Source organism: Botryllus schlosseri, chromosome 10 (assembly GCF_051294905.1).
Source record: "Botryllus schlosseri isolate E-star chromosome 10, Bs_hap1, whole genome shotgun sequence".
NCBI lineage: Eukaryota > Metazoa > Chordata > Ascidiacea > Stolidobranchia > Styelidae > Botryllus > Botryllus schlosseri.
Genome location: NC_137245.1, coordinates 20,590,326 through 20,611,937, shown reverse-complemented (window position 1 = coordinate 20,611,937; position 21,612 = coordinate 20,590,326). Strand labels below are relative to the sequence as shown.

General features: G+C 41.3%; 1 protein-coding gene and 1 long non-coding RNA gene across 18 annotated transcripts in view; one reads left to right on the top strand and one right to left on the bottom strand.

Annotated features, from left to right (window-relative positions):
• Positions 1-21,612, top strand: part of LOC145448180 (uncharacterized) — a 453,937-nt gene that overhangs the window by 98,667 nt on the left and 333,658 nt on the right. The gene's annotated exons all lie outside the window — the stretch shown is intronic.
• The window catches only part of LOC145448158 (microtubule-actin cross-linking factor 1-like), a 157,751-nt gene that overhangs the window by 105,172 nt on the left and 30,967 nt on the right, over positions 1-21,612 (bottom strand). For 15 of the 17 annotated variants that reach the window (XM_080326497.1, XM_080326498.1, XM_080326499.1 and 12 more), the window contains 21 exons: positions 13,441-13,502; positions 13,201-13,290; positions 11,578-11,613; positions 11,263-11,340; positions 10,657-10,749; positions 10,415-10,575; positions 10,144-10,259; positions 9,764-9,870; positions 8,482-8,837; positions 7,854-7,947; positions 7,181-7,329; positions 6,584-6,755; positions 6,383-6,511; positions 5,529-5,612; positions 5,305-5,466; positions 4,548-4,748; positions 3,813-3,941; positions 2,708-2,857; positions 1,959-2,240; positions 1,155-1,335; positions 902-1,056 (listed from right to left, as the gene is read on the bottom strand). In XM_080326497.1, the coding sequence (XP_080182623.1) occupies positions 902-1,056; positions 1,155-1,335; positions 1,959-2,240; positions 2,708-2,857; positions 3,813-3,941; positions 4,548-4,748; positions 5,305-5,466; positions 5,529-5,612; positions 6,383-6,511; positions 6,584-6,755; positions 7,181-7,329; positions 7,854-7,947; positions 8,482-8,837; positions 9,764-9,870; positions 10,144-10,259; positions 10,415-10,575; positions 10,657-10,749; positions 11,263-11,340; positions 11,578-11,613; positions 13,201-13,290; positions 13,441-13,502 (2,987 nt within the window). Of the gene's footprint in view, positions 1-901; positions 1,057-1,154; positions 1,336-1,958; positions 2,241-2,707; positions 2,858-3,812; positions 3,942-4,547; positions 4,749-5,304; positions 5,467-5,528; positions 5,613-6,382; positions 6,512-6,583; positions 6,756-7,180; positions 7,330-7,853; positions 7,948-8,481; positions 8,838-9,763; positions 9,871-10,143; positions 10,260-10,414; positions 10,576-10,656; positions 10,750-11,262; positions 11,341-11,577; positions 11,614-13,200; positions 13,291-13,440; positions 13,503-14,723; positions 16,321-21,612 lie in introns of those variants that run through there. The other 2 variants (XM_080326496.1, XM_080326490.1) reach the window with 2 other exon arrangements.

Sequence of the window (21,612 nt, the reverse complement as noted above, 5' to 3'; positions counted from 1 at the left end):
CGGTAAAGGTAAGAACAGAGAATAGACATAGACATTTTTCTATTTTATGACTTTACTACTAGAGTTTACGACAACGTAACTGTAAGCTTCGATCACTTCGTTTGCGATCAATTTATTTATGAGAGAACAATCGAGGCTCTGTGAAACGCTCGATCATTGAATGATTGGTCGCTTTCAAGGGTTACACCAGCGTTTCGTGAACAATCCGAACATATGCAAGATACAGTGATTTTTATCGACACCGATTACTTGATGACTTGAAATTGACTCGTGAATTTTGCTCCGAGTCACGAGTCAAATCGCATTTCTGATACGCCGAGTCAAGTCAAGTCAAGTCATTTTAGCAAAGTGACTCGAGTCAAGTCAAGTCATACGAAAAAGGTGACTCAAGTCTGATTCGAGTCAAGTCATGACTCGAGTCATCCCAACACTGGCATAGAGTGGCTCTTGTGTACGGAGACATTAGCCCGCTTGAATATCAGTACGGTGGTCGTAAATGAAAGTTAGATTCAGTTGTGCCGACAGCAAGACCCTTCATTTCCATGGTCAGTGGACATATTATGTGCATGCGACATTTTGGAATGCGACACGAGAACGTGGATTACAGTTAGGTTTATGGGTGCATTTGGGTCAATGATAGCGTTAGGATTCTAATTGTAGTTATAACGCCGCATGCTCAAATGCCGAATATGGGTACCAAAAACAGGTCTAGGAAATTCTGGTCTTACATCTCCGGGATCTGTCTTTCACAGATTACAGTATAGCCCGAAAAAAAACACTTTCTATCACTATCACAATACTTGTAATAATGTTTGTGGGAATTGGTATATCCCAAGTCCTTTACCGCCCTTTTCTTAATTGCTCATAACTCTTGATACACCATGCGACACGAAATGCCTACCTCATGATCATTGATAACATGTTGCACGCTGGAGACTTCCCTGGGCAGGGCCGTCTTCACACGCACGGTGACAACGCCGTCAATAGTATTCAGTCTTCGCAAGATGACGTTTAACCGAGAAATGTAGGTTCTACATTTTTCCTCGTCTTGATCACCTGACAGTACACAACGCAATAACACAACGCAATAACGCAACACAATAACACAACGCAATAATAAACAAATTGCTCGCTGCTAGTCAATGAGAACCTACCTTTATCCAGTTGTTTCGCCAGATGATCAGCATGTTTGATACACTTGTCTACGTCGCTACGGAGCGCTGCCTTTCTCACTGTCAGGTTGGGATCGTCCGTTTGAATTTCTTCAACAGACCGCAGGCCGTCTTTCAATTCTTTCAACGCGTTGTTCCGCTCGGCGGGTGACATAAGCCGGTACTGTCAACACATTATAACAATCAGAAGCGGTCACTAACAAAGTATTTCTACTTTTCGAAGCACTCAAGTAGATTTTTCTTGCACCCGCAGGACTTGGAGTGAAAATAATTTTTGACTATTTTTACTTCAGTTTTCAGGCACAAGTCTAAGATACTTACTTGCTACTTATTAGGAAATGACTGCTTCTACTTGTAGACCGACTGAGTAGAATTCATGTTACTTCTACTTCTACTCGAACGTCAATGACTACTTTGACCACGTTGACTACTTCTACATTACAGTTTTCAGATTTCCACGCAAAACTAGGCCCAGAATACTCACATTTTTACTTACTTGGAAATCACTACTTGTTTTTTGTACTTGAGTAAAAATTTACGTCACACTTCTACTTCAGCACAAATGATGTCTGCTTTGACCACGTCTACTCGAGTTTTCAGTTTTGTAGGCAAAACTAGGCCTTCAATACTTACTTTTTTACTTCCTTAGCAATCACTACTTCTACTTCTAGTCAAGTATATATTTGTTCGAGTACTTCTTCTTTAGTACCAATGATAACTACTTCAACACCTACTCTATTACCAATGCATATAACACATCACAAGCTTTCAACCCTCTGTACTCACGGATTCGATGTTCCACGACATGACCGCGTTTATTCTCTTCTGCAGTGTGATGATGTATATAATGAGCTTGGCCTGGTCGTGATTATCTTTCCATAAATCGACCAGATCGGCGTAATCCCTCTGCAACGCCTCGGCCCTATCGATGGATTTCGGGCTCGGCGGCGGGATATTGAACAGCACCGATGGTGCGTCGCCTTTTTGGTCGACCGAATTCACCACGGTCCATACCGTGGGCTTGGGCTTGTGCATCAGTCTGCATTCTTCGCCTTTAGCTATTGCCAGCTGAACGAGAAGGTAAATTCGATGTCACAAGAATAAAGACGTTTATAAAGGGTAGAAAGTTATGAATAAATAAAGTTTGGAATGTAAAAATCGTAAGAGATATTATACTATTTGTCAATGCATCTGCATTGATATTGGATATTACTTCATGCAGTGCTATTTCGTACACATAATATGGCAAGAACTCCATGTATTTCTTTGATAGGTGTGATATTGTGCTGTTATGGCTTTATGCGCGACACACTGGGTCAAGTAACTAGTAGCCTGTGCTAGGTAGGGCATTGCACATGTCAATTCGACACAAAATATGAAAACGCTTGCTTAACCTTAATACAACCAAATACCGCAATTGTACAAAATCGTAATTCGACACAAAATATGAAAACGCTTGCTTAACCTTAATACAACTAAATACCGCAATTGTACGAAATCTTTAACAGTTGCATACAACATTGCGCATTGCTCACCTCTGTCTGCTTATAACTGCATAGCGCCTGCACGGTTTCGTCATCTCTCTGGACAGGCAACGGGCGACCTTCGACGCATGGAATGTTAGTGCTTCTCGCCATCAAATCGTCGACAGTAGGCTTGAAAGCTTCAAGTTCGCCCTTTATTTGCTGATCACAAAGAGTAAAGATTTAAATCCCACATACTGCAACGTACTGTCGTCTGTAGTGTTAAAATTTGACATATGGATTATAAGATCAAGAACAAAATTGCCGCCAATGCATCCAAAATCAATATTAAAGCGATTAGGCGAAGTAGTAGACAAGGGAATTATGAAAGTGCAAGTCATCAGTTTGCAAAAACTAGGTGAATTTTAAACAGTATCAAACCCTAGACAATCGCTTTTGAAAATATTGCAAACTTTTCAATGTGTGCACAATCTGGAATACACGCCACGCAGCAAGAATTAAGTCTAAATTGCGGGATAACACACGGCATCCCTGCCCTTTAACAAGACAAGACGTCACTGGACCACGTACGACCTAATCTACAATCTAATACGGTTAAACTACGCGAAAGCGTGTTGCAGCTGTAAAGAGCATTACTACGCTCTGAAAAGTAAAAGGCGGGGATATGCCAATATCGTATTCACTAAATCGCGCACGAGAAGGCGTCGTTCAAATAGCATAAAATACGGCGAAAGCTAATGAATAATCTGAACAAGAACAACCTAATGAAGTATGAATGGATACTATGACAGCTACTCGTAGACCTAATAGCCTTGATGAAACTACAAATTACAAGGGGATTGAGAAAATAATAAGACAAGCATCGGCACGATCGACACAGCAGGCAGACTTACCGTGATTTCTCTCTGATGACGGACATAAAGGAACAACGTTAAAACGGTCAGTCTCAATATAACAACACCACTCACCAGTGACGAATATGCAGTTCAAATAACTATATATCAAATGAAGAAGACAGAAACTCGATGAACAACAACACCGGTATCATAAAATCGTGGTACATAAGAAGATATCGAGACGAATCTGCTTAAATCGTGACAGCTAATAAAAACTCACCCTATTTCAACAGTTTTTAAAGTTGGCTAAAGTAGCTTACATAGATTTCTTTGAATAGATACTCGGTCCTATCCGGGGAAACTTCCTGATTGATTTCTTGCATTTTCTCCTTCAAATCAGACTCGTGATTTTGCAGAGTCTTTTCTGCGTTTGCGCAGTCTTGGTGGAACTGAAACGAGTGGTGCAATTAACGATATCCAATCCACGAACAGAGGTAGTATTAGTTGGATAGAATCAAATACTCCAGTCTGCCATTACAATGGAATACATATTAGAAATTGGACCTCTCGAGATTGCTATTGGTCATTATAAATTAGCAGCGCGAGTTCATTCCATAATTGCGTCGTGCCAATTAGGCTTATATAGTGAAATATATATATATCTCCTATATCACTTTATTTTACTTATTCGACTTCAATTGTATCATGAAACATGTATCAGAAAACATCATTGAATTTAACATTCATTTGACACACAGGTACGTATTTTTCCAAACCAAATTTTACACTCTTTTGGTTTCCTTAGTTGTTCACAAATCATCATCATTATCGTCATTATCACCGTGTTTTATTATGATTTCATCCCATAAAAAATAAGCCCCGCCGCGCTACAATGTAACAACAAGTATTGTAATTACATTATAGTTCCCATAAATATTTGCCATTCCCGCAAAACCCAACTTCGCTAAAATCACGATTTGCGTTCACCATGTAATATAACATGTTGTATGTCTCGCATCGCTTGCCACGCTTTTCAACCCCTCTTCATAGCATACCTGGTTATACGCGCCGAAAATATCAACGTGTTGTTCCAGACACGCTTCCAAGCCTTCGACCCACTCGCGTTGATTTCTCAAAGCGGCCAAGCACGTTTGGACGGAATTTTTGGCAGGATGCTCGTCTTTTACAAGTTGCTCACCGTCGTTCACGGTGGCAGAGTACGGAGATTCCTTGGCCGACAGGTCTTCTTTCAACCTCTGCACGAAATGAAAAGCTACTGATGACCACGGATGAAATTTACCAGCTATTATTAATACTTACTAAGGGTGCGACCCAAATTCGGCTAGTGAGTCAATAACACTCGAAAAATCAGGACGAAAGTATTAAAATTAGACAAAACAGATATGTGGGAAGGGATATTATTTAACATCAATACAATAATCACCCCAGTCATCAAACAAAATTATTGCTAATTTTAGTATACAGGATTAAATTGAATTTGGTAGACCTTCCGTATCGTAGCTGCTGTTGTATGCATAAACCTATTTTACCGCAACAAAAATACTGATTCATTGGAAAATTTTGCAGCCACTACCAACACAGATGACTCAATGATAATTCTAGCTGATAGTGGCCACACATAACAAAAAGACAGTAAAACACTAATCATCCATCCCCAAAATATACCACATCCCCATCATAACTGAAGATCGCGAGTAAGATAAAATTTAGGTCAAAAGGAAGTATTCAGGGCATTTGTTGTGTTATCGCTCAGTGCCCACTACAGATAAGACACGAATCAACCGGACTGACCTTGCTTTGATTTTTCAAAGGAGTCACGTCTGATGCGTACGGTGCCAAGTCCCGGTTCGTTTCCTCCTTGTCGACCTTGTTCATCCAGGTGAGATGTTCGTTGGCTTCCCGGAAGAATTTCAGGAGGCTAACTATATCATGCTCTTTCTTGTTTACGGTCATCTGAGGAAATGATAGGAATTGAGTGGATGGGTAATCTTGGCATGCGTAAAATGCCTAGTTACCTGGAGGTTGCTGTAGTTGTTTTCAAGGAGCTCCAATTCAGCGGTGTATTTCTTGTGGTCGTTTGCGTTGTCTTCATAGCGGGCCTGAAGATGGGTGTTATTATAAATTCAATCACGAGTGAAGTTAATAAGTCAAATACAGCGGATTGGCAGAATAATTTTTTACATGGAATATTATACCACTAAATCTCTGGTGGAGTAGAGTCAACATTTCTCTGTTCCAACTACAGATTCGCTGCTGTTCACTGTGATTGCGGTTTTGTTTGTTTGTTTATTTAACAATAACAACAATATTGCGACTTTCGAGTTAAAATCTAGGTATTTTGAAATGTAATCATCAGTATTTTGCCTAAATATAGCAAACGCAGGATGATGTCAATACATCGCCACCAGATCCAGGGTGTAGTTCGAAGCGGAGTCTGATCGATGTCAGAAGTTGGAACCAATAACTGTAACAGACTACTTGAGCCCAATTATTCGAATTGTTAAGCCTGTGACGTCAAAGTTGGTGATGGGACTATTGATATCTAAATTATTTTCAATCCTTTACTGCAGTTGCTGACGATTACCCCTGACCAGCGTCAGTCGAAGATATTCGCGTTCATTTCAATATGAATAGCTTTGTATATCAACATCTGCATCGCAAAATATGACGTCGCAAGCATAAAAATCTGCATAATCGAGACTTGAGTCATCTGTTCGCTTCGATTATTATTCAACTTTTCGTGCCTGTGACATCGTGTTTTGTGATAAGACTGTTCGTATACAAAGTTCCTTTCAACTTTCTGCTAGTTGCTGACGATTACCCCTGACGAGTGTCAACCGAAAATATCAATATCTTGTTCAATTTTCACCTTTGCTTTAGCGCACTTATCCAATTCCGACTGGAAGTCTTCTACTTCTTCGCCAATGTCGTTGAATTTCTTTAGCTGCTTCTCGGCTTGAGGTAAGTCACTGCCAAGCGGGAAGGATTGGGCCTCGTCCTGAAATTGAAAGATTTCCCAGACGTCATCAACCGGTGTAGGCTATAGCCTTTTCGAAGAGTGTCAACTCACGGTTTTATCGGCGACCCATTTCAACGCTACTCGCAGCGATTTGTAGTCTTGCGTGTCTTCCAGCTTGGGACGGAGCTTGAGCAGGATCGCTTCCCTCACGCTGGGAGCGTTCTTCAGCGCAAGTTTGTACGAAGAATTCAGCGCCACCCATTTTTCGTGCAGTAGGAACACCCTGTACGCGAATCGCAATCACTAATAGCGTGAAGGTAGCAAACTAGAAAATTTTCAGATTTTTCAAATTAGATTAGTAGAACTAGAATTAGGTAATTTGCAAAACACGGAAATAAAATTACAAGTAGAAACAAACACAATACGAATCAAATTCGGTTCATATTAAAAGTCCATCATCATAACCATGAGAATGACAAATGTCTGCACAATAAACTTGATGGTTTAGCACTACACAATTCTCTTTTTGTATTTTCAGGACAACCACAAATCAGATTAGAATTAAAATTAGAACATAGAGTCATTTCAAAAATTATATTAGAATGAGGTAATTAGATTACCGAACTTTCAGTCTTATTAAACAACTAGAATTACTTGTTGTTTAAGTCTGTAATTGGGTACGAAACGAGTGGCACGGTAAATGCATACGTTTTGTACATGTCCTCGGCTTGGTGGTAATCCTCGTCTTTCAGAGTTTGAACGTCGACAAACATTTCTTTGATGTCACCCTCGCTCGGGCCCAGGCAAGCGTCGACTTCTTTTCTGATTTCCTCTGAGTCGTCACCCTCTGTTTCAATCTGCAACGCGAATTGTCAATAGGAATACTCTGGCAGATAGGCATCAACGCGGCACTCCTACCTTTTAAAGCACTCAATATATTTCGCCTATTTTCGATACGTGCTCAATAACTACTGTTTCTAGACAATTTCAAATTCTACTCGGAAGCTTTGAATCAAAATTAATTACTTTTGATTTTGTTAAGTAGAAAATAGTTCCCATCACTTTACCCGTGAAATTGTCATATTGCATCATCGGGGTGGCTTGGTACGCTTTCGAAAATAGCAGCTATTCGTAGCGTCATTAGTGATTTCACGTTACTCGCGAATATTCATCGGGCATCCGGCAATTTAGAAAGTAGCCGACTTCCCATATAATACTACATATTAGTATCTACATTTTGAAACTCTTCAAGTACTCTTTCGGCCTTGCCTTTTCTACTTATGAAGTGTATTCCCATGTTAATCTCTACTTTTATTTGTAATTGAGTAGCAATGCTGACCACTTTGACCATCTCTGGAAATAGCCGACGTTAGTTACTTACGGTTTTGATTAGCTTTTCCGCTTTTTCTAGATTTTTCCTGCAAACGGCGGCTTTCCTGTTGATGTTCAGCACCAGATTATGAAGTCTTTCGAGTCTACAGATACGAAATACATTCGGTTGGTCACGAGATGAAGTGTTGATTGACCGCACTCAAATTCACCGTTCACTCCGACAGACAAACCAAAACTACTTCGAATTTGAAGAGGGTTATTTCGGTTAAACTGCAGCAGGATCAAAAGTAGAAAGGGACGGTGCCTACACAAAGTGAGATTATGTAAAACCGATAAACCTTTTTCAATATGTGAATTCAAAAATACGTTTAATCGGCTGTGATGCTTTCATGCATACAGATGACCAGGGCATAAAGAACATCCTGTTCGCAAACCTGGCGATGACACCTTGTCTACAACGTGAGTTGCTTTAATTGGCGTGAAGCCGTTACTTGGTTACATAGGCAATTACACAGTCTCAGCAAGTGGTCCAAAAGGACTAATTCCGCATTATAACGGCGTTAATTACGTACAAGATAGTCGTAACGTCAATCAATTCGACCCCATGCGGTAAAACTGAATTTAGAATTTACCTACTATAACGGCCCATGCCCGACATACTCAATACAGTTACTCACCTCCTATACTCCGCAGACAAAGCCGCCTCCCTCTCGTCATTAGCCGCCATCAGCTCGGCCCAAGCGGCTTCCACCTTCTCCGGTTCGTAACCCTCCTGGACTTCGAACCTGCCCAGAGACTGCTCCGTCATGCTCTTGAGCGCGTCGAATTTCGGACGGACGTTGTCTTTGTCTTTCTCCTTCTCCTTCAGCGGCTCTTCTTGGAATCGCTTGATTTCGCGGATGAGATCTTTGGCGTCGCTCAAGGTCGTGCAGGGAATGTCGTCGCGTTTGCGCAGTATCACGATTTGCTTCTGTATCCATTGCATGATGGATGTGACCAGGATGCGGTATTCCTCCCACGAGTACTGCCATTCCTAAGTTAGAGAGGCAATTATGAGGTATAGATTAGTTTAGGTTAGGTATAGATTCAAAGATGACACCGCATCCATGAGGCACACAGATATTCCAAACATCGTAGTATCCGCAAAAATCCAAATATTGACATTTTTCACCCGCATCCAGCGTATATAGTTGTTAGTAACCGCAATCAGAATTATTTTGAAAAATACTAGTACAACGATTCGACGGCGCGGAATATTCATGAATTGCAGCATCACAGTATGTTGAAATTTGTCATTTCATATGCATTTGGTTTACATACATTTTAGTAACTTGTGAGTTGAGAGAGCATCTCTGAGGCATACAGACATCCTAACCGAAATGGATATTTTTTAAATAGATTATTAATTCAACGATTTTGCATTGCATCATTAGCCTGGACTGGGCTCAAAAATCCAAATGGGGAAATTAGCAGTCTGCGCCTGGCCAGCTGGCATGGATGGCTTTAATAACTTACGAGTGGAGATTATGAACTATGATCATATGGGATGGAGTTATCAGCAGTTGTCCGTATCATTTCATTCAATTCATTCCTAATTCATTGAAGCCATATGCGATTAGTTGACGGGTGCAAAATTTCACGGATAGATGAAGTAAGACCACACAAATTTAATCCTACTTGGCGTATTTGAATAGAATTTTAGGGGCACAGAACTTCAATATACAATTAAATAATAGGTTCATATTCATATAAACCCGAATTATTCCGATTTATTTCACTCATCATATTCGCTTCAAATATGACTCAGCAGTCAGCATTCGTAAGTCATTACAATGCAAACGATTACTAATCTCTCAACCATTTGTTGTACCACAATTAGCACATGGACTAACAAATGGCCGGTCAGCAAGTTTCACGAAAAATTCAATTGACCGTATGTGAATCAAATGCTACCATTACCTCAACTGTAATCGATATCGGGAAAGGCGGAACTTTCGGGAAGGCGTCGTACACCGACGACACGTACGTAATCAATGAACGCTCGTCGGGTTTCTCAACATCAACATCTGAAATGAGGAAATTCTATGAACCGCATCAAGCATTGTGACGTTCCGTTGACCATACAATGGCCATTGGAACGTGAATCAACCGCAGACCCTACATTCTAGGAACACACAAAAGGGCAAGTAGTGGTCAAAAGCCGGCAAGCACATTGCATAAACATTACCAAGAATGGACTTCTACTGAGAGTTTTATTCATAAGATAATGTAATGAAATACGTGTTCAACAACTTATCACATGGTAACAAAACATGGGTTCGCACAAAAAAGTTTTTTACCCTCTGGATCAAGCAGGCGGGTTACGCCAAGCTCTTTTTCCGCAATGGAGAACGCGTCTTCCAGGTTGGTTCGATTGTCCGATTTACGAACTTTGTCCATATCCACAAGTTCCGGACTGTAATAAGCACGCATTGTTATCATACATATCACCTGATTCTATCAAGTTTCAAGCGGATGATTAAAATCTTGAGAGAGGAAAAACCACAATGAAAGGGTAGTAAAAATCAGCGTTGAAGTAGGCGAGTTCTAATATAGGAATATCACACTTACCGATTTCTATGTATGATAGCATTGAAGGCTTTGCCATCTCTCCAGCAGGATGTGAAATTAGTCATTTTGATGTCGTAACCTTCCATATTTCGTTGTGCCCAGAGCAAGAGCGCCTGCTTGGCGGACACATCTTCTCCACCTTCAACGGCTATGTCCTCGATCTGAATTAACAAGACATAAACAAAAAATCTACATGGAGTTAAGGTATGTTTCTACAGTTCACAATTAGCGTAGGCAATCACCTGGAAATGGAGGATGATGGACCAAATCAAACCCAGAGTGAGCTTTGGATTACCATCTGTGATGTCATCGTTTCTGATGTTCACAAGCTTCAACTAAAGGCAGAAAATACGCGTTAAACAAATACACAGAGATAAGACCCATCAAACCTGAGAAATTATGCCAAGATTGTAGAACGTAGAGAGTAAGGTGCGACTGTGCCGACTAAGATACTTTATGCGGTAATTATGAGCAATGACCCTGATATTTTTCATTGATTATTATAATTTTATTGTATTCCCTTGTTTAACCACTACAATCAAAGTATTAAACGAGGTGAACAAAGTGCATAGCAACATTACAATCCATTCAATAGATGATGTTGGCCAAACTAAGTTAGTTTAAACCTAATCTGACGTGTTAAGTGTTTACGAAAGAATCAAGCAAATACATCGGCAGTGTTGACAGCGTAAGATAAGACTTCACACCTTTCAGTTTCATGAGCACATTTACATGCCATATTTATTTAAAAGGAATTAGAGTGGCTATCTCCATTTACAACCCTCGTTGTGCAACAAAAATATAATTACTATCGTTATTCTGAACAATCTGTAAGCATGAAAACGTACCTTTCGCTTTTTTAGAAAATCCAAGGCAATCTGCACGTTTTGGAGTCGGTGAAATCTCATTCGGCCCTTTTCGCGTGGCTAAACAAAGACATAGACCATTATAAATTAAGCTCAGTAATGAAATAATATAAATTTGAATAATAACAGACCGATTCTCACATATATCAATCATTCAATCAATCAATTTGTTATTATAATCATTCACTAAAATCAACAATGTAACAACAGAAGAAAAAGTAGAAAAAGAAGAAAGGATGGCCATAATATATCAGAAGAGGTTCACAACTTTCGCCAAAAAATCATCACACAACTCACCAATCTCATTTGATCCATGTAGTTTCCCTCCCGTGGCTTCAGAAGAGACGAGAACAGAATAAGAAGAAAAGAAGACGCATAGATTGCGGAAGATACTTTGCCGCTTGAACTCGTGAAATACAGAGCACGAGCAGCCGTTCAAATGAATATTTGGATTGTCTCAAGAATCATTATTTCTGTAACCCGGATGTGTCTAATTGCGTATAACTCTACGAACACAATAAATCTTCATTAGCATACGTGGTATGCATAATGAGAGTTCCCAATTAATTGTCTATACTAGTTGCTGACGATTACCCCTGGCGAGTGCCAACGGAAAATATTCGGGTATATTTCAATATGAATATATGCTATTCAATTGTATATTAAACTTCCGTGCCTCCAAGAAGATCTTCACGTTGAATTTATTGGGATATTCTGACGAACGTGATTTACCATTGACTTCGCCTTGACTTGTAATATAAAAATATCGACCAACATAACAGGCGAACAGGACAGTTCAAGAGTTGACCACGAACCCAAATTATTTCAGTGATATCAATAATTACGACGACAAAAATACATTATTGAGATTGTATAAACAAACTCCTTCCGGGAGGCACATAGCAATTTCGTGGAACTAAATGCAGAAATAGCACGATCGCACAAAGCGATATTTATCATTGGACCGCGGCCCCATTGCGAGCACGGGTATTTTCGGATTATTCGTACCTTGTTCAGCACAATTCAGTTCCCACAAGATGAGCAGTTTATTGGAATTTGTACCGCTGTATTACCGGGGGGGTGGCTTACAAAGGGACAAATTTACCATTTCCGCGAAACAGTATCAAATCGCGGGCTCAAGTACAATAAAAGAGCCTGGCGTGAACGTCTAGGAAAGAGCACGACGGCGATTGGCCTATTCAAACCGGCAAAAGTCAGCGACAATGGAAAAGGTCGCCGCGAAGTTAAGCCGGTCATTACGCACGGCTGAACGGAGGCGCTATCATTTAATTCCTTCCGTTTCGGCCAAACGAAGGTTCTGGAGAACGGGAATGCGAGACAGATACGAGAGAGAAGACACAGAAGAGGAGTCACATTTGGAGGAAAATGCTAATTGCACCAATATATCAGGCAATGAGTTCAAAGAACCGCAATAAAGCCATAAAAGTAGTAAAATAAATTGATTATATCCAGCTTCGCAAATACGTCAATAAAAATGTCGTCACGTGAGTGATGAGATTTGAAGTTAGTAGGTAGTCGAATCTACACACAGGATTGCAATTCCATCCTTGTTTTTCAGACTTGTCCTTATTATTGGCCTTTTTTATTTTTTACCTATCTACAGTAAGTTTGTCTTTAATTTTGAGAATATGGCCGTAATTGCGTAGTCATCAGCTAAGCAATAAGGCCGTGTGCAGGTGACATTAGGAACTGGACAGGACAAACGTTGTGTTGACTTTTTTAGTCATCCGTTAACTAATTTAGCGTTCTGTTTGATTGTCTGTCCTTGTTATTCACCTATGTCGATGGCAAACACTATCTATAAACGTTACACCCGGGATATCTAGATAACTCAACGAAAATATCATACGTTTCACCACATCGTGACGGACTTGATTGACAAAAGCACATCGCGCTTACCAGTGTTTCTCCTGAGAGAACTTCAAGCAAAGCGATTAGGTTGTGACCATCTCTCAAATCTTCGTACAGATTGTCGACTTGTCTGCGACTCTGCGAAACACATACACCAATCTCAATACAGTGAAGTCATTTGCAATCTGCGGTCGGCGTGAATGCGGAGCAAAAATAAGAATACGCGAAATCTGCGCCGGCAGGCATAGTCGGCGAAGTTATTTAATCTAATCATTTCGTCTATCATACCTTGACTAGATATTGATTTATCCACTTGGTGAAGGTTTTCTTCTGTACTCTGTCGCGCTCGTCTGCGAAAATAAATGGCGCACGGTCACATCGCTTGTACAAAAAAAATGTGCATGTGCGTTGTGTGGCTGTTTGAGGGTTTAGAGGATTAGGAATATCAAGTAATGTTGCATTTAGAAATTTGCGTGCATGAGGAATTCGTGGTTACAAACGGCTGCGATGTTTCGATAAATATCGTAAATATGCAATCTAATCATCAATGGACGCATGTAAAATCCGATGTTCCATGCACCGACTCGCTGCATTTAATCCACGGTGGACATTAATAATACAGGAGTTGAACAACGACGATGTAGGAATAGCTTGCATATTGCATTAGTCGGCAATTGCAAATGCGCTTTTCAAACTCATATTTTCGCAGGATTTTCCGCTTATTGTGTTCATATAAGACGGTAGGAGTGTAACATGACCAAGTAAACAGTTTGACAGATTAAAAAGTGTGTCAAGGATTCTCTGGCTACAGCATCACCCCGATGCAGTAACTCATTTTCGGATTAAAACTAGGACCGCTACAACTACGAACACATTACAGCAAGTGCTGTAAGCAAGAGCTGGTAATTCCACAGTAAATAATCGACATAGCCGCTTACGGTTACGATCTGCTACCCATGCCGCCAAAACTGAATACGACCGAGTCAGGGCGTGACGGCAAGCCAAACAGAGTATTGTATGTCATAGGATCTCGTCATCGTGACATTATATGCGGCGACCGCCGGCGGTATGACGATCGCTTGATTAAATATCACATTACTATTGGTTTACGCCAAAGTAAGCGGTTCTCAACGGGAACACGCGTCTGTAACGTAACGAGGTTACCATTAAACTCTGTACGCATTTTCATTTCGATACAGTACGGTTCTGTTCGAAAATGCCATTCAAAACCACAACCATAACGCATCCAAAATAAGATCCTTATTTGTCAAGTGAGTTAAGAATATTCCGAGAACTCACGCACTAAAGGAACCGGCGTATGTACGTACCATACAGTTTGGTGGTGTTATCAATACATTAGCCGCATAAAAACAACACGAGTGGACTCGAAATTGTTGTAGTGATGTTCTAGTTTTACGTTCAAAAGTCAGCCGGGCGTATCACACAACACGACCATATTACGGCGCGGAAGGTCAAATTAAAGGGTCCTTGTCTAGCAAAAGCCAACGCTATCATGTTTTACACAAGGCGTACACGACCCAAGAAAACCTTAAAGTAAGAAACATCTTAACCTCTGCCCTCGTCTATTTTCGATTCGAAGCCGTGCTCGAAATCCGGATTTTCGGAAGCCGCCCTCCTGGACCTCCATCTATCCATGTCCTCCTCGTCCTCCTCCTCGTTCTCTTCTTTATCCCACCTGTGATTCTCCGATCCCTGACCGGAATTTTCCTCTTCGCGCGGACTCGAAAATTGTAGCGATTCCGTATGCTTTACATAACGTTCTCGTGTCTCAGTGACGGAAGTGTGAACCTCGCGGTGCTGCACTACAGTCGCCGCTACCCCTTGTCCTGATAACAGAGTTTCCGAACGGCTAAATTGAGCAGTATATTCGTTCTGGTTATCTGCAGTTGAATCCTTGCTGCTGACTTGATTGAACTGGGTTCTATTGACGGCCCCTCTCTCGGTAACTACCTTATTAGACGCTTCGCTGGCTTTGTCTACACGCCTCCACGATCCATTGTACGATGGGTCGTATCCATTCGGCGCGCTTTGCTCTCGCTTGTCATTCTTCCGGTATCCGCCGCGAAATTCCATGGTCGGTTCGCGTGGACTGAATCCGAACGTGGCGTTGGGGCCGGCACCGGCCTCTGCGATCTTATCCCGGCCACGGCCATACGCGGGTCTAGCGGGTTCTGTCTTTGATCTGTACACATTTCTGCCGTCGCCTGCTGCAGAGGTACTCTGCGCCGACTGTACCCTACCTCGCCCCATTCCTGCTCGTGGTTTAACTCCTCGCCTCAAAGTGCTCGGGACCACTTCAGGAGGTAAATTCAGATACTCTCTCACGTATTGAATCCCGGAATCGGTCAGAGTCCAGTAATAATGTCTCCAGCAAAATGTTTGCTTCACAATCCCTTTCGATACTAGAGACTGCATCGCTTTGACAACGTGCAGGTTCGGAATAGGTCCTCCGTTTATCGTGATAGTCTCGTGGTTACCGCGAGTGGATTTGTGCGCTACGCAAACCCCGTCTTCGAACAGCGATTGGTATATGGCCACTAAATGGCCTTTAGGCATCAACATTACTGATCACGTTAACTAAATGAATAACACTGACATTAAGACGCGGTGCATCACCAATAATTTCTGCCAGTCCTGCCACCTACTCAATTGCAACGATCTCCGATAATGCGAGCACCTAATCCAACGCAGCTACGAGCGTGTCAACAACTCGCATATAGTGTCAATTGCCAATATCTGATATCGTCATGCGCTTGACGCATAAACACAGTTCGTGGCAGTTCTATGAAGCGGCGCCGGAGGCTACGGCGAAACACGGCGTATTAAATCCGACACTGAAGGACGCTCGGTTTAGCGACCTACTAGAAAATAACACCGGCACTCGACGAGGCTTAAATCTTGCGCTCGACACGGTACCATCTGACGTCAGAGGCACAGCAAAAAAAAATCGATATGATCGTGGGCGGTACTTGACTTTCTTTGCGAAGTCTACATGGGCACGCATCGCTTTGAATTATGGACGCGGCACGGTTCAGTTCATTTGATACCGTTTATTCCGAATACGAAGAGAGTCGATAACACCTAAAATGACGCGAGCACCAACCCCATAGTTATGTGGCGCAAACTAGCTTTGGTAGCGAGGTTTGAGGTCCACTATCGAATACGAACGCCTAATTGAGAGATACAACGATGTTTTGCTTGGAAGTATCTCCATGTTGTGCTCCTTTAAATCTTATCATTCACCGGAAACTGGCTGAAAAGGGGCCAAATACAACATGCTTGGCGGGACATTTCAATTTCAAGAATCCAATGCCGGCGGTCGGCAATGCTGATTGCTCGTGACCAGGGGCGTAGCCAGCCGAGATGAAAAGGGGGTAGAACTGAATAAAGGGGGCAGAATGAGCCTCTATGCGTCATACCAGGGCCTACTATATTCATGGCCTTATCTCCCACAAAACACTTGAAAGAGCTAACAGGCCGACGCTGCAAAACAGACATCAGCGATTGACTCAGGAATTGTTTTGATTTCGCTTCTCATGACAGACTCCTCGCGTTTTGAAGCGCGCAGTTTTCATTCTTCAGCGAGTTCTCGAGTAGAAGGGATGTTATGAGCTTTGACCATCTTATGGTATTAGACCATCTTATAGTATAAGGTAGGCTACCGTAATGCGATTGTGCTACTATGAAGCAGTCCCCTTAGTTTGAATTGTTATAGAATGATACTGTGACTAACTAATACTACAGGGACGACTGTTTCCTTATTGTAGTGGAGATAGGTTTAGCTGCCGTTTTGAACGGCTTATAGCATGAGGTAAGATGCCGTTATGCAGTTGGTAAATAATTCTTTATGTTGCGATATTACGCACGCACACCACAATATTTTAAGAAATTGCGATGGTAGTTCAGTGACTGATTGTATACTTGGTGAATCAGGTTTGGCTTATGGCTAAATAATCGATAATGGTCAACAAGTGCTGTGTTTATGGTTGTAAGTCTGGATACTTGACAACTAAGAAAAAAGTTTCGTCGTTTCAATTTCCATTTGATGATACGGAGTTACTAATGAAATGGACAGCTTTTGTGAATAGACGCGATTGGAAGCCAACTAAGAATTCTGTAATTTGTGCGTTGCACTTAGAAGCAAAGTACATCAAAGACTGTGGCTTACGAAAAAAGCTACTTTGGGATAGAACGCCAGTCCCTTCCATTCGATCCGAGCAGGAGCTGCAACGGCCTTCGCTGATCCCGACTGTGTCTCCTTGCAGAAAACCATCAAAGGAAAGGATATTCCAGAAAGATGAGTTGAAAGATTTCAAGCTGGCCGATAAAATAAGCAGCTTATCAGATTTGACTGAGTCACATGCTCCACAAGGCTATACCATGTACAAAAGAGATAATGAATATGTGATTTTCTACCATTTGGAATTCAATGATTTCCCAAAGGTGTCAAAGATGATAAGTTGCATGTCAAATTGCAGTGTGATGGAAAGAATGTTCCCTTGCCACCTTGGTTCACACAAGGCACCAATGCTACCCTGACTAGATTTATAGTGCTTTACTCAACTTTCCGCAATATCTCAAAAATCTCCGTGAAAATTCCCAGCACAGTTTACTGGACGAGCTTCAAAATCAAATATATTACAAGACTGATGGCCATGCTCATATTCGATATTCATCCGAAATGATTCGTTTTGCTCTACTACTTCGGTACACATCTGCACAAGCTTATAAAATGCTTACAAGAAGCTTTCCCTTTCCGTCAATGTCAACCTTGAGCCGATACAGCAAAGGGAGCTTTGACGCGGTTAAAGTTCTGGAAATTATGAAAGAAAAGGGAGAAATCTCCACTGATATAATTTTGATGATAGATGAGATGTACTTACAGAAAGGTGTTCAATATCATGCTGGTAAATATTATGGAGCAGATGAAAGTGGTTACCTATATAAAGGTATTGTTGTAATGATGGTCAATGGTCTCCAAAAATCAACATCAATAGTGGTGAAAGCACTGCCAGAGATCGAAATTTCGGGGAAATGGTTAGCAGACGAATTGCTGGATTGTATTGCTACTCTCAATCGCCATGGATTTTTTGTTCGAGGACTTGTGTCGGATAATCATCCATCCAATGTAAAAGCATTTTCAATAATGAGAGAAAAATACCCTGGCAATGATGAGTTCTCTCTTCATCATCCAACCTGCGCCAAGAAACGTATCTATTTTTTGATAATGTCCATCTTGTAAAGAACATTCGGAACAATTTGCTCCGAGCCAAAAAATTTGTTTTTCCTCCATTCTCATTCACCGTTGATTCTTTGAGTATATCATCGCCTGGTGGATTCATTGCATGGAGCGATCTTTACAAAATCAGAGATTGTGACGATAAGCTGGATTCGAATTTACGTAAAGCGCCAAAATTAACGTTTGCCTCATTGCATCCAAGCAATAACAAACAAAATGTCAATTTAGCTCTTGCTCCATCCCATGAGTCGACCATTGCAGCTTGCAAAAGTTACTTGCCTCACAGGGAAGATATTGCTTCATTTTTGAGTCTTATTAATGCTTGGTGGACAATTGTAAATTCCTGTAACAGAAATTCAGGAAACCCCTTGGCCGAAGCAGTGGTCCCACAAGATAGCAAAATCAATTTACTACAAGATTTCGCTAATTGGCTGATAAAATGGAATGGATAAAACCCCCAGAATTATTGTTTGTCAAAGCAAACCTTCAATGCTCTGATTGAAACCCTGCAGTCACAATCGCTGCTGATGAAAGACTTGTTAACAGAGGGGTATGAATATGTGGTTCTGAGAAAATTCCAAAGTTATCCTATTGAAAGAAGGTTCTCACGGTATAGGCAAATGAGTGGGGGGAGGTTTCTGGTTGGTTTGACAGTAGTTACCAATTCTGAAAAGATAATACTTCTCCGTTCCATCCTAAAAATTGACATTAATTACTGGGAGCATGATATTGGTGTTTCAAGTTCAACACATTTTGATCATTTCAAACAAGTCATTGAAGGTGTGGCTACTGAAATTACCGGATCAGTTTTATCTCCTGACAGTGAGGAGGTTTCGTATGTTGTTGCAGGGTACATTGGTAAGAAGGTCCTCGCAAAATTGGCTTGTGAAATATGTTCTGAGTTATTTTGTGATGACTTTGATTGCGCAAGTTCACGTTATTTCGATTTACTCGATCGTGGGGGACTGCTTGCTCCTTCAGAACCACTCGCTAAGTTTGTTGCATCCGCTTTTTCAATCCTAGATGGTTCTGATAAAATAATCTGCTCTCATCCTCGGGTTGCAGTGAGGGAAGCTGGCGAATATGTTTTGCATCGTTTTGGGAGGGCCTTGCACTTTGCATGTTACGATCATCGAGATCGAGCTTTGAAATTAGCCAGCAAAATTATTGTGAACATATATTACAATAACAAGCAGAAGCTGGTAAATGCTTCTGTGAGAAAAGACGGTGTGAAGGATTTTAAAAAACGGCAATTGAGCAAAACGTAGCTTACATACTTCAGTGATACATTTGATGAACAGTACTAGTTATCGAAGCTTATATGACTAAGCCACATGTTCGTTTTTACCAATTTATTCTTCACGTGCATTGTTTTCCATGCAATAAAATACTTTGCATGAGCATTGAGCAAGTCGGGGTATTCTTAATAGTTAGCTTACTTGGTGGATAACTGCATCTGCGACGCTGTCACTAGTCACTTTGTGTTCTTTAGCGTGGAAGTACGGCTTTCGCCTGTTATACGGCTCTATTAGACTTATCTGAGGAAAGGTGTCTGGTAGCGAAAAGCGAAATCGTATACATAATCGCTGATGTATGTTTTATGAGCATCGGCCTGTTAGCTCTTGCCGTTGTTCTGTACCAGATAAGGCCGTGAATATAGTAGGCCCTGGTCATACCTATAGCGATAGCGACTTCTGTATTCCGTACGTACGCTTTTGAAAGCGTAACTAATTGGCGGATCTAATTACTGAAAGCGAGTTAGCAATCAACAGCCTGCACGGGGATCTTGTTAGCAATCAACAACTTGCACGGGGATCATGTTACGATGCGCACGCGCTCATCCCGTGACAGTGCAGGAGATCTTATTTGTATTCAAATAAGTAATCGACCTTGAAACAATACCAGAACAACATTTCACGACGAACACGAATCTATACAGCGCAGAATCTGTTATATCTTCATGAATTTTGACATGATTCAATTCGCGTGTAAGAGTAACGTCTTCTCGGCGTTTTAATTCCATTCATTTCGAATATAGCGCACATACTAATTGTACCGGCGTGTGAATAATGACTTATTCGGCTATTGAAGGCTGAATGCGTCCCGGTGGGATACCGATCACTAAAGGCATAATCTAGTATGACGTATACATGGTCAATTGGTCATTGAGGTTAAGACAATGCACAACAATGGCGTCAAAAATAAAACCCGAATCGAATGTATTGTGTCTTCACGCTGTTTTGGGGAACAGGCTTGAGTTCGGCAAAGCACGAATTAGATGCGATTGCTTTAAAACATGATTTCATTCAGTTATAAGTTGTTATTTTCATGTTATTAATGTTCGTTATCGTTTACAATGAACTGTTGATGAGAAAACAACACGTGAACGACGCGACAAATGTTATTATTGCGCGACGGCTGCATTCAGAATAAAGGGATTAAGCTGATCGCTAACCCTCGCCGAGAGAAAAATGTAACAGTGCCTCTTTCACGCTTGCATAGACGCGCTTCCATAGACGAGAGATCGACGAGAAAAAGGCATGTAATCAGCGTCGGCGATCGGCGTCGCGCGCAGCAAGTTGAAATTAGGCGATAACGTGAAGAAATGTTGTTATAGCAATAGCGTTGACTTGGGATTTTCGGGATAGAATCGAGCCTGGAAGGGGATAGAATCGAGCCTGGAAGGGGGTAGAACGTTCTTCAATTCTACCCCCCTGTCTACGCCCCTGCTCGTGACCACTGCGATTTCTTTACGACTGATAGATAGTTGAAGTGATGGAGCCCATGGATGGGATATTAGGTGAAATTGATATAATTATCGAAGTATACTACGACATTCGCGCCGCAGCGCGATATTTTGGCGCATCGGTTCACGCTTCAGTGTAAGTATGTCATGCCCATGGGCGTAGTCGGAATGAAAATTTGAGAAAAGACGACAGAAAAAACATGTTTCGACGATTATGTGACGTCACGACCACGTTGTGACGCAGTGACAACGATGACGCCGCAGTGCGCGAGTCGGAAATTGTACGGCAAAGGAATCTGTCGCCCCCTACTACGGCTACGCTACTCCATGCCGTATTTTTCACTAAAGTATATTTTAAATTATAAAAATTTGTTTCTATTGGTAATAAGGATCACGGAGATTGAATGGTTATCTATAAACAGATTATTGCATCGATTTCAAAATTACGTTAACA